Source organism: Cyprinus carpio, chromosome A15 (assembly GCF_018340385.1).
Source record: "Cyprinus carpio isolate SPL01 chromosome A15, ASM1834038v1, whole genome shotgun sequence".
In the NCBI taxonomy this organism is placed as follows: domain Eukaryota; kingdom Metazoa; phylum Chordata; class Actinopteri; order Cypriniformes; family Cyprinidae; genus Cyprinus; species Cyprinus carpio.
Window position 1 is genome coordinate 3,072,057 of NC_056586.1, and position 14,423 is coordinate 3,086,479.

At 34.7% G+C, this 14,423-nt stretch overlaps 1 protein-coding gene across 3 annotated transcripts in view; it reads right to left on the reverse strand.

The window, feature by feature from the left end:
- Positions 1 to 14,423, reverse strand: part of LOC122147649 (octapeptide-repeat protein T2-like) — a 195,122-nt gene that overhangs the window by 25,656 nt on the left and 155,043 nt on the right. For all 3 annotated transcript variants that reach the window (XM_042770794.1, XM_042770793.1, XM_042770795.1), the window contains one exon: positions 14,063 to 14,086. In XM_042770794.1, the coding sequence (XP_042626728.1) occupies positions 14,063 to 14,086 (24 nt within the window). The remainder of the gene's footprint in view (positions 1 to 14,062; positions 14,087 to 14,423) is intronic.

The window sequence follows — 14,423 nt, forward strand, 5'->3', positions numbered from 1 at the left end:
GGCTTTTGCCAACAGGGTGCAGCGAGACGCTTAGCGCGGTGACGTCACGTATGTACGTCACGTATGTGTTTACCACGCATGCGCAAAGTGACGTAAGGTATGCCTATGAAACGCATGCGCAGTAATGTGGTGACGTCACATTTATGTATTTACTGTAAATACGTGTGCGCGCCCTACTGACTGGCATTAATGCGCATATCCAGCTTCATTCACTTCCGGATGTTTGAAAGGTATGGTGGATTTGAGATTCGGTGGCAGTAAAGTCAAAAAACATTTTATTACTTTTGTTTTCTTAAAAATGTGAGTTTGTGTTAATGGCTTTTAATTGTAAGGATGCTTTGGTCATAATCATAGAGCGTGTCATTGCAAATGTGTGCGATTTCAAACATTTATGACTTGTTTTATGATATATTATTCAAAGTGACAGGGATTCTGATGATCTTTAAAGGACGTTTTATGATTTTTTTTTCGAATAAAATGAGCCTTTAAAGATGTCTTAAAATAGAGCAGAAAGACTTTATTAATGTAAGTAATGCCACTGATGGTTGCATGCATTTCAAAAAAACAAACAAAAGCATGTTCATAGCACACCTATCTGTATATCATGCTGATAGTATTTAAAATCTGTAAATTATGTCCATAATACTGCCTTATTTGTAGATTTATTGTACATTTGTAACATATTGTAGACATTGTATATCCTGTTCTTACTGCTTACTGCACTTCTAGCTAGATGCTTACTGCATTAAGTTGCCTTGTACCTTACATGTACAATGACAATAAAGTTGAATCTAATCTAAAAAATTAAAATAAAATTGCCCTCAGATGCTTACTGCTCACATTGGTGAATAAACTTCAAACTTTCAGGCTATACTTTCTCGAGCCAAGACAACCTAAATTTTGACTTGACAAACTTTATTAATTTAGTTGATGTTAATGCTGGTTATAAATTAAATCACTTTACAGAAAAAGCAAATAATACTTTTTCTAACACCACACTGTAAAAAATGATTCACTTTATTTACTCAATAAAATTGTTTAAAATTTTATATCCAATATTATTAATTAAATTTAACACATTAGAATTAATTAGAAATAATCAAATTAGATGCTTACAAGCAACCATTCAAAATGAGTAGAAGAACATGAAAAAAATAAGTAAAATGTACACAAAATTATTGATTTCATTGAAAACAAACAAACAAACAAAAAACACTATGCTAAAGAATACTATATTATTCATGCCAGGCCAGTAGTTGGCGATCATGAAACACCCTGTGAAAACATTATATGCATGCACATGACGTCAACTTTTTTACAAATTCACATTTTTGTTTCTTACATGATATGATACAGGCATCATGTTCAGAAAGTTTTGTGTCTTCAGTCCCCCAAAACAGTTATTGAAGTCACCCAAAGTTCAACAAACAGAATCACTGAAGGAGAAAAGGATGAATTTATAGGGTTAGGCCATTATAGGTGTGTCAGTGTTTTGCTTTAGTTGCGCTCTTGACCCTTGGCTTTTTTAATATTACATCTTTTGTATGGCTGTTGTAACTGAATTGATGACAGCTAGACATGCTTAGAGTAAAGATGTTCAGGTGGTGTTGGTTATGATTTTACATAATCATTGTTTGGCCTGCGTGTTATAAATAGAGCCTGTTTTCTGAGTTAAATTAATATTCAATATAGCAGCCCCTGTAATTCAACAATAGAAGACCCAAAATTTTCTGTAAAATCCAGAGTTTAAGAATTCTGATTAAGAAAAAATTTATAGTGGGGAAGGGAAACCTTCTTTTAGGCACACAGTGACATCAAGAACCAGCGTATGAATCTCAAGAATGGTGACGAACAGCATATTCAGATTAACAGATGAACTGTAAGCATCACAAAACAAGCTACTAAAAATTGCTTTAAAAAGTAAAAATAAATAGTGTAACATGCTTTTTGATGGTCACCATTGTTGAGGTTCTCAGCCTGATTCTTGATGTCTGTGTGCCTAAATGAAAGAAATATTCTTTTTTTAATGTTTTGATCAGAAACGCTTCTAAGAATCTCCCTGATTATGCTGAAAACACCAGACCTTATGCTGTACAGCCACAGGACACCTGTTGTTGATAAGACACAACCAACTCGGAAATCCAGATCAAATGACGTCAAAACAAATAACACCACCTGAGCTTTTTCGTTATTGTCTTGTTTAACCCTCTGGAGTCGATTAACGCGTATACGCGTTTTGGGGTATTTTCTCCTGATAACCCCGAAAAGAACTAAAATTACACTTTCAGTTTTGATCGTACAGATAAGTGCAATACATCAATCGAATCTGTAAAGGGTCTACTTTTTTTTTGTATACAGACATAATAACAACAAAACTTTGTGCACTTATAAAATAAAGATAACAAACAAGGAGTGCTGTCTGCAGCCTTTGTCTGCGCTGATCTTCAGATACAAATGCGTCATTAAAATGAACTGTAACTCTGTGAATACTCAACGAAGAGACATGAGAGAGATATCTATAGAAAGCCTGACATGTCTACTTTTAGACTAAACAAGTGCTGCTGAAAACAAATATTCTGTGATAAAGTAATCCATATGAAAACAACGCGATGTCCGTTTTTCACGTCTCGCTTCATTATCTTCTAATGTGACCACGCCCCCCGCGCCGAGCGCGCTTTTGAGATTCAAATGTTTCACTGAAGCGCGCGGCTTTTGAATACGCCCACACAACAGAAGACAACGCAGCGAGATTGTTCTTCTAGTTTTTATTATTTTTACTGTTTGCTTCGCGATGAGAGGAATAAGACATAATCACCCCAAAAAGATGTGATGTGGTTGAGGATTAGAGAAATTTTTGGATTTCCTCAGAAAAAAGAATGAAGCACTTTATTCAGCAGAGATCATAAACATGAGTAAGTCTCTTTCTATTTATTTATATACTTGTACTAGTTTTCACATAACGTGTAAACATTTTACTAGTTTAGACTTTTTGCAAAGACTTTTTCCAAACTATAATTCCTGACTAAATGTGTAATCAAGTGAAATATTATGAAGTTTCAATAACAATATACACTACTATACCATTCAAAAGCTTGATGTAAATAATATAAATGTAACAATAAATGTAACTGTAACAAATGTAACAATCATTGCTGTTCTTTCAATTTATCCCCCCTAAAAAACCTGAAAAAATATATTCTCAGCTCTTTTCAACATTAATAATAATAATAATAATAATAATATAATGATAATGATGATAATAATAACAATAATGTTTTTTTTTTTTGTAAGAAAATAAGATTGTTAAAAGGATTTCTGAAGGATTGTGTGACTGGAGTAATGATGCAAAAAATTCAGTTTCAAAGTCAGCTTTGATTGTTCCTAATAAACTATTTAACTGCACTCACAAGTGAATATTAAATTATGTTTTGGGATAATTAAATATATGCTAAATAAACTACAAACATAAAATTATATACATTTATTTTGTCCTCACATCTTTCTTGTAACTCATCCCTCTCAGTGACACAGCTGACTGAATGGGCTCATTATGCAGCTCATTATGCAGGCCTTTGTCTTCTTAGGTGTGAATTCATGATAGTCGACGCCTACTCGCATATGACTTTTTACCAACAAAAAGTGTCTTCAGAAAATTTAAATCAATATATTGTTTTCTGTAAGTGAGTAAACAAGATGATTTTCACATCATTTAGAAAAAAAAAATTCTAGGCTACAAGCTCCAGTTCTCAAAATTCCTGGGAACCAATGTTCTTTATGTGTTTTATTGCCTTATTCAAGTGATTTAACATTTTAGTTTTTCACTAACCACGCATAACATTTTTTTTTCTCAAAAACACAATCATATACATACATGCTGCTCACATATTATTATAGCCTAGTTTGTGCTGTTTACAGTGAGATTACACTTTAGCCATTTAGATATTTATAAGAAACTGAAAAAAGCACAAATGTCAGGGCATGACAAAACTTCTCCAGGCCCCAAAAATACCCTTAGACTCCAGAGGGTTAACTGCTGTATCACAATTACAGCAACCAAAAAAATTGTTTAAAAGTTTAAGGGTCAAGAGCCCAACTAAAGCAAACACCGACCACCGTAATGGTAACCAAAATGTAGATTATTCTCCTTCAGTGATTCTGTTTGTTAACATCTGGTGTCTTTAATAACTCTATTTTGGGTTCTTGGAAACATAAGCTTTTGAACACGATGCCTGTATCATCTCCATGTAAGCAACAAAAACATGAATTCGTGAATTACATTTTTGTGCTGTGTTTCTTAATCGGCAACTACTGGCCTGGTATGCATAACATAGTATTCATTAGCATAGTGTTTTGTTTTTCTTTCTCAAAGAAATATATTTTTTTTTTTTACACTTTACTCTTTTTTTGTGCTATTTGACTCATTTTGAATGGTTAATTTCTAAGCATCTCATTTGATTAATTATAATGAATTCTTATGTGTTAAATGTAATAATATTGCTTGTAATCTGTTGCCACAATTTTATTAAGTAAATATAGTGTATTATTTTTAACAGCGTACACCAACTACGCACACATTTCCTATCTTGTATGCCTATGAAAGACGATCGAACCAATCAGAGTAGGTATGGGGCGGGTTAACATGTGCAACCCCGGCCTCTATATGCAGGCTGCAGCCAGGTGCTTCTCATTTTTTGTCCAACAAAACCAATATTTTTGTATACATTTTACTTATTTTTTTTCATGTTATTTCACTCATTTTGAATGATTGCTTGTAAGCATCTCATTTGATTAATTCTAATTAATTCTAATGTGTTACATTTAATTAATAATATTGCTTGTAATCTGTTGTCACAATTTTATTGAGTAAATATAGAGTATCACTTTTTACAGTGCACACTATAATATATTTAAAAATACATTTAAAATCTTTTCCTTGTATGGCTCTTCTGCCTTTCTTCAAAATGATTTAATATTGCTTTTAATATTGATTTAAATATCGTTTGTTCTTTTATGTAAATTAGGTGTCTAGAACTGGAGTGCATTTTCTGCACAATACAACCTGAGTTCCAGGTTGCAACTTATGCTTATTGCAAATAGTGGCAAGTATCTGCACCTCAGTATTGTAGTACATTATAAAACAGTATGCAATAATAACTTATTGAGTGTAAATTATAATTTTAATTCAAATTATTATATGGATGCCACCTTATTGGGACAAATAAAGCCCTCCCTCACAACTTTTTGCAATATTTCCTTCATTTTTTATTGAAAATACATGCTTTTTCTGATGAGATTTGAAATTTTGAAAAGGAGGAAGAAAAAAACTTTAAGTCAAAAGGAACACTCGAACCCGGGTCGATTGCATCAAATTGTAAACACCAAACGTTTTACCATCTGCACCACTAGAGCTGAAGACTGATTTTCATCTTTTTTACTCTTTAATAGCTCAATAAGACATATATGAGGTGTCCATTAAAGTGTAATATTACAATACACACAGTGAAGTAAAGTGCACATAATGTTAATATATTTGTAATAAAATACTACACAGATATTACAGAATAAACTCTATAATTCCGTATAATTTTACATCAGATGAAACATGGTTAAAATAATGGATGTGTGCTGTATTATATTTTACTGTTGTTTTTCCTGTCTTTTTTTAAACCTTAATGTTCTTTAATACTTTAACATTTTATTAGAGTATTCTTTTAAGTACGCGCATGCATTTTAATGCACACAAGACGCAAAAACAACTAACGTCATCACGCAATGCAAATTACACACGCATGCGTGCTAAAGACATACCTTACGTCACTTTGCGCATGCGCGGTAAACACATACGTGACGTACGTACGTGATGTCACCGCGCTACAGTCTGCAGCGAGGGGTGTCTCGGCTTTTACAGGACCAACACAATGCTTTGGTTCCAACTTCATATAGACGAGTGGTTGGAGGGGCCCGATCCAATCAAGCGGCATAGTCATCTTTTTGCAAGAGTATATCAACCTTGTATTCCTGATGCATATCTGCTGGAGTTCCACGGCTCTGTGCATCCCTTGGTTGGGCTCCGAGGTGGGTGGGAAGCAAAGATGATGAAACAAGATAAAAACGAATATGGCTAACAAACAAACCTCAAAAAGGCGAATATTGGAACAAAATTTGGATGATGACATAAACATTGGATGCGAATTGATAAAAAAAAGATCATTGGCAGAGGTTTATCCTTTTAGAATCTCTTTCAATGGAGAAAGTACTTGCAAAGTTATCCCCATTTGCAATCCAAAAGGGAATCTCGGGAATTGCAGGAACTGTTAAGGATGTAAAAAAGTTGAGATCAGGTCAGATTTTGGTCGAATGCTCAAAAAAAGCCCATGCTGATAATTTATTGAGAGCAAATACTCTGGCTGGTGTTCCAATAAAAGCCACCTTCCATCCATATCTCAAACAGCAGTAGAGGAATAATTAGAACAAGAGAACTTCAGGATATGGATGAATCTGAAATAACCACAGAATTAACACAAGAAGGTGTTACAAGTGTAAAGAGAATGTCAATCAGAAAAGGAGATCAAATAATAAAGACTGGGACATATATCTTGACTTTCAACAAATCCCAACCACCAGAATGGATCCGTTTAGGATATCTGAGAGTCCCCATTGATATTTTTATCTCAAATGCTCTAAGATGCTTCAACTGTCAGAGATTTGGTCATAGTTCTGCTGGCTGCAATAACAAGTCTATTTGTCATAACTGTGGAGAAGAAAGACATGAGGGAAACTGTTCAAAATTATCAAAATGCAGGAATTGCACAGGTGATCATCCATCATCATCAAAGAACTGTCCCTCATGAATAAAAGAAAAAGAAATTCAAAAAGTGAAATGTCTTAAAAGAGTGAACTATGCAGATGGTCGGAAAGAGGTTGAAAAGCTTCATTTTTCAGTCTGAGAAATCCTTTGCTGCAGTGGTTTTACCGACCAAGAAAGAGGCTGAGTGCCAAACTGATCTGACCTGGTTAACAAGAGAAAAACCACAATTAATCAGTAAAACCTCATCTTTAATCAAAAAGAAAACACAAAGCACTCAAACTTCTAGTCAAACACAAACTGAAACAATTGAAGACCAAAGTGTAATAGTGGAGATTCCCGTGACCTCAAAAGGAAAGAAGTCACAGCACAGCACAAGAGCTCAACAACAAAAGTTTAGCCAGGAGAATAGATCACAGAAAGTTGACTCCCTTGAGGATGTAAATATGGCGGAACCCACAATTTCCCGCAGTCGGAGCTCCTCTCCTAAAAGTAGGAGTAAAGGCCAAGTACTGGTTTTACCAACATAATTAATACCAGTATTATTCAGTGGAACTGTCGTGGAGCAAAGGCAAATTTTGCAGAACTTCAACGACTAGTTATGATTCTCAACCCTTTTGCCTTTTGCCTCCAAGAAACTCATTTGTCACCAAACAGTCCTTTGTCTCTGAAAAGGTTTGTAAGTTTTAATGCATATGGTCCAAACATACACCGACCTTCTGGTGGCTCAACTATATTAGTTCGACATAATATTATTCATAGTCAAATCCCAACAGACACTAACCTTCAAGCAGTAGCAGTACGATTAACCCTTCATAAGGCCATCACTCTGTGTTCTATTTATATACCTCCTGATGTACCAGTGACGCTTCAAGATTTAAATAAGCTTTCTGACCAACTACCAACTCCCTTCATAATAATGGGAGATTTCAATGGTCACAGCCCGCTATGGGGTGGAGAATATACTAATGCAAAAGGGAAAAAAAATGAAGATTTTATAAATAACAAGGATTTGTGTCTTCTTAATGATGGCTCAAATACATATTTGCATCCAGGACATGGAACATATTCTGCAACTGATATAACAATATGTGTACCTGAACTTTTACTTGATTTCTCGTGGCAAAAATGGGATGATTTATGTGGAAGTGATCACTTCCCCCTCATCATTACCCCCATAAGATCAGACTTTCAACAGAAAAACCCTAGATGGAAACTCGAAAAGCCAATTGATACCTTTTTCAGACCCAGTGCTTTGAAAAAATTAATACAACACTTAATGAATGTCAAGATCCTATTAGTAGTTTTACAGATATACTTATGGAAATAGCAAATGAAACTGTACCAAAGACTTTTTCAAAGCCAAGCTGTAGGATTAATCCATGGTTTGATGACAACTGTAAAAAGGCTATTAAAGATCGGAAAAAGGCAGAGAGGATCTTCAACAATCATCCAACAAAGGAAAATTTAATCAAGTTTAAAATATGTCGAGCTCAAGCACGTAGAGTTTTAAATGATACAAAGAGACAGAGCTGGAAAAGATTTGTATCAAATTTAACAACTAATACTCCTACAAAAAAAATCTGGGATTTAATCAGAAAGATGAAAAACAAAGGAGAAGGTCCTCAAGTACGACATATTAAACATCAGGACTCCCTTTTAACCACAAGCCATGAAATAGCAAATGTTCTAGCAATGTCATTTGAAAAGAACTCTTCACTAGAAAACTGTCGACCTGAATTTAACAGAATACATACTCAGCAGGAGAAGAAACCCATAAATTTTTATTCAAATAACACTGAACCATATAATAAGCCTTTTACTATACAGGAGCTCTCTAGTGCTCTTAAACGATCTCATAATACTGCTGTTGGACCTGACAAAAATCATTATGAGTTTTTGAAGCATCTGCCTCATACAGTATTATTAATTCTTCTGGAAATTTTTTATATACCATATGGAGAACAGGAGACATACCATCATCTTGGAAGGAAGCTATTGTTATTCCCATTCCCAAACCGGGCAAGGACCACTGTGATCCAAATAATTATCGGCCAATACACTGTAAAACCTGACAAGTCACAGTAACTCAAACCATTTGAGTAAACAGATTGCCTTTAATTAAACCATGTAAGTTTTAAAACTTTGCAATTATGTAATCAAGTGAGATAATTTAAGTGCTGATTGAGCTTTAGTGATGAACAGCTGCTGTTAACAAAACAGCATCACCAGCTCCACTTATTAATAACCAGACTGACTTTATTTCTGTCAGAAGTCTACAGAAGATCTTATTGAGAATTAACTAAGGTTTAGATGTTGATTTATTGTTTCATTTGAAGTAACCATGTTAGAGATCAGGGTTTGCTTTAGTTGGGCTCTTGACCCTTGATTTCTGTCTTAGATTATTTTTTTTTTTGGACGTTGTAACCATGTGTTTTTGAAACGTGTTTGTTATAACTCAAAAAGCCCAGAGAAAATATGATCAGGTATTGGTTGTTATACAGCATATTGGTGAAGAAAATCATCAATTATGGAGCTGTTCAGAGTTCAAAATCTTACTAAATAGGTGTTGTATAATTAGTTCAGTTGATTACAATGAAAGCCATTCAGAAAGTCAGTGGTTCTTTCATAATCAGTTAATATAAAGGACTTTTCAAACAGTTTGGTCTTTTATGGTGTCAATTAGTCACACACAGACATCAATAATCAGAATATGAACCTCAACAATGGTTACGAAAAAAAAAAAAAAAAAAAAAAACCGGCCTGCTGCAATGCAATGCTGGGGTACTATTGTAGACAAAAACTCATCCATGGCTCCCAGCATGCTCTGCTGCATTGTTTTTTTTTAATTTATTTTTTTTATGGTCACCATTGTTGAGGTTCATATGCTGATTATTGATGTCTGTGTGTGACTAAGTGACACACACAGAAAAACCAAACTGTTTGGAAAGTTCTTTATATTAAATGATTGTCACAGAACCACTGGCTCTTAGAATCACTTTTACTGTAATCAATCCAACTAATTACACAACACCTAATTCATCAGAGATTAGACTCCAAACAGTTCAATAATCAATGATTATCATCAATATACCGTATAACAACCAACATCTAGATACAGGTTAGATAAAAAAAAATGTTAACCTGAATGCACTATAAGTTGCTTCGGATAAAAGCAGCTTTTAAGAGTGTGAGTGTGTGTATAACACCTGATGATATTTTCATGATATGATATCACATGTATGTATGTATATATGTATGTATTTGTGTGTGTACGCATGCATGCCACGAATACATACATACATATATACATACATGTGTGGATAGATAGACCCCCCCAAGACGCTCCTCGCCTGCGGTGGACATCCAACCCGGCCCACATCCAAGTGTGACGTCACAGACTACGCCCATGTCAAAATACGTCACATTCTCATTTTCATTTTGAAACAGGAAGAAGCATCGATAAGAAGATAATTTGTATTGTTTGCCAACCGCTAAAAAAGAAGCTGTTGTTTGCCGTGTCGGTAAGTAAAAAAAAAATATCTTTGGTCTTTACCAAACGCTGACAACTTTAAGAACGTGTGCGTCATTTGTGTGCATGTGCATAAACAACAGTAAGTATTTTTAATTTCAACTTAACACCGCCACGTTATTGCTAGCAACAAATATACTTATATGTGTGTGTGTGTGTGTGTGTGTGTGTGTGTGTGAGTGTGTGTGTGTGTGTGTGTGTGTGTGTGTGTGTGTGTGTGTTTGGGGGTGGGGGGTGAGATGACTGTTTTTATGTTGGGGGCGTCTATCTATCCACACATGTATGTATATATGTATGTATGTATTCGTGGCATGCATGCGTACACACACACACACACACACACAAATACATACATATATACATACATACATGTGTAGATAGATAGATAGATAGATAGATAGAAGGCACAAGTCTTACAACATAAAATAAATTATGAATCAATGTGCAATATTTTTTTATACCCTTCCCCCCCACACATAACAGTCATCTTACCCACTCACACACACACTTCATCCCTCTCACACATATGTACTTACCTGTCCCCCCCGCCACACACACACACACACACACACACACACTCACACACACAAACCCACACACACACACCACACACACACACACACACGTTTATGTCCATCTGTCCAGCAACCACACACACACACACACACACACACACACACACACACACACACACCTCTTTAATGATATACTCTGATCACAGTACCCATGCACAGTAACTTGGTTGGGCAACCGCATCATTTCATTATGTCTTGCTGGATAACTCTGTGTATGTCACAAATTATCTTTGTATTCTTCTATGTTAACGAAAAGATCACCTAATGTTTGTTTGTCATGTTTTATAGCATTCTACACATTTTCAGTCCAAGCCTGATGCAGAGCAGTCTTCTCTCGGGTTAAGGGGTCCGCTGCTGCAGTTTCACCAGTAAAGAAAATTACTTGTTACAGTTCAACTTTGAAGGACCACATAAGCCATGCAGTGGTGCATGGAGGTATGGTGGAGAGCATTTCTTTAGATATTGAGTTGATTTTTGTGGTTTAAAATCATAAATATGTTTATGTAGAATGATGAGGTAAATAATTTTTTAGTGGACACATATACCCCCCCAACACGTATGTATTCTCTATTTTTTAACAGGAGCGCCAAGAGAGACATAAAGTGGAAGTTTGTAAGGGACATTGGGTCCAGCGTGGTACAGCGAGTCATCGTGGGTTATTCTGTGGGGAGGTGACAGGGCCTGCTGTTCTCCAGATGGACAGTAAAAATCAACAGAATGCCATCAAAGACTACCTGGCGGGAGAATCGGAGGATATATTGAAGCAAGGAATCTCTCTGTGTAGTCTATGTATGTATGTGTGTGTACTGCATGTCAAGAACTGTTTATCTGATCATTCAGCTGCTCAGACTTTATAATATTTGGAGCATACCTTTTGTTAAACACAACCAGTCAAAAGTTTTTGAACAGTGACATTTTTTTAATGTTTTTAAAGAAATCTCTTCTGCTCATCAAGCCTGCATTTATTTAATCCGAAGTACAGCAAAAACAGTCCATATTTTAAAATATTTGTATAATATTTTGCTTTTGTAATATATTTTGCTATTTAAAATAACAATTTTCTATATTTCTATTAAAATGAAATTTTATTCCTGTGATTTCAAAGGTGACTTACTCCAGTCACATGATCCTTCATTCTATATGCTGATTTGATGCTCAAAAACATTTTATTATTATTATGTTTATACACTGGAGACTGGAGTAATGATGCAGACAATTCAGCTTTGATCACAGGATAAACTGCATTTTAAATACATTCAAATAGAAAGCAGTTCTTTTAATTGTAAAAATATTTCACATTACGTTTTTGCTGTGTTTTGGATCAAATAAATGCTGGCTTGGTGAGCAGAAGAGACGTTTAAAAAATAATAAAAATCTTACTGTTCAAAACTGGTGGGTGTATATTATTATTATTATTATTATTATTATTATTATTATTTTTGTAAAAATTGTACATGTAATTATTTTATAAAATAATAAATATAAAAATACCCAATGAAACAATGGATGCCTTTTTCATTCATCTTTAAGTATGTGGAGGACCTGGACATGTTTCATTTCAAGTTGTGATGAACAAGGCCTGAAGGTCAATGTCATGTTACTTATATAATCTATCAATGCAATCTTTATTCAGCCTAAGTATGTGTAGCCTACTGCATATGGGGAACTGTTGATTCTATCATTCAAATGTTAACACTTTATGATAAGTGGAATAAATCTTTAGAAAATTAAATGACAATTATACAATACCAACTTTTACAATAAATTTGCATATTTTTACAATCCAAAATCTAATTGTCCCTTTAAATTTGATGTATTTCAATTTTGCCTTGGGTAGGTCAAAATCGTTTTTTTAATAAATGTGAATTTATCTCATTACATAAATGAACAAGGTAAGGTTTAAAAGTTTTAATTGACAATAAGCCTACTTTAATCAACAGCAATAAGCGTTTTAGGAGCTGTTATGATGACAAAATCAGCTCCGTATATTAGACATATTAAACATATATTAGATTTAAGTTGTGCCATTTTAGCCTAGACATCCTTTACAAAAATAAGAAAACGTGTATTAGTAAAACGAAGGACAATGTTATTTTATTTAGATCCCATTAACTTCCATTAACTACGGGGATGGGGAAATCACATGAGGAGACGTATTTGATATGGGCGTGGCTTTCGTTTACGTCACACTTGGACGTGGGCGGGGTTGTGTCGGGATGGGCGTGACTTCTGACGTCACACTTGGATGTGGGCGGGGTTGGATGTCCACCGCAGGCTGCAGCGAGCCCTACTTGCAGTTTTTAGCTTTTTAAACAACATACTCCGTCCTACACCAACTACACACACATTTCCTATCATGCAGCTATGTCTATGAAAGACGATCGAACCAATCAGAGAAGGCATGGAGCGGGGCGACACGTGCAGCCCCGGCCCAGTGCAGCCCCGCCTCAAGGCTGCAGGTGTACTTGGAGAAAACTACTGGTATCTATATTAGTAACAGGAAAACTGTTACAATATTACAGGTCCCAAACAATATGAAGCAGCAAAAACGTTTCCAACATTGATAATAAATCAGCATATGAGATTGAATTCTGAAGGAAGACTGGAGTAATAATACTAAAAATTCAGCTTTGTTTCACAGGAATAAATGAGATTTTAAAGTATATTAAAATATAAAACTGTTATATTAAATTGCAATAATATTTCACAAAATTATGTTTTTTTTCAGTATTTTTTATCAAATAAATGCAGCCTTGATGAAAGAAACGTATTTAAAAAAACAAACAAAAAAAAAAAAACATTAAAAAACTTACTGATTCCAAACTTATTTATTATTGTGTGTGTGTGTGTGTGTGTGTGTGTGTGTGTTGTGTGTGTATCGAACTTAAATAATTTTACTTATTAACTTTATGGTTCAAAAGTTATTAGCATAAACATATGTGCAACTTTGAACTGTAGGTGGCACTGCAGGGTATGAGTTAGAGACTCCAAATTTGCTATGTTTAATGTTGAGACTGGCCTCTACCTGTGTGGCAGAAGAAGAAGATGAAGACAAAGAACAAGAAGAGGAAGAAGAAGAAGGATGCTAACGATTATAAGAGGAGCCTACACAGCTTCAGTGCTTGGCCTCTAATAATGTTTAATACTTACCGTTGTTTCTCAGCCTCAGCATCACTGTAAGGAAAAACACAGAGTAAATGAGTTCTCACACTCTTCTTCTGCTGGTATAAAATAACACAAAACTGTGACATTCAGAAGAAGCTTCAGTGTTTAAATAGATGAGCTTTGAATAGTTCAAACACAAGACTGAAGACTGAGAACTAATGCTGATGTTTTCATGTTTGCCACAGCTAGTTGATTATCACATCAAAAACCACCTTCAGTTGGCAGTGAAACATCATGGTGAGTTTACTAGTCTTTGCTCTTGTCATTTTAGTGAGTTTAAGAGTCAGTTTATGTATTGTGTGAGCTGCTTAAATTCATTGCTTCTGACTTTGTAATAGACTGTTTA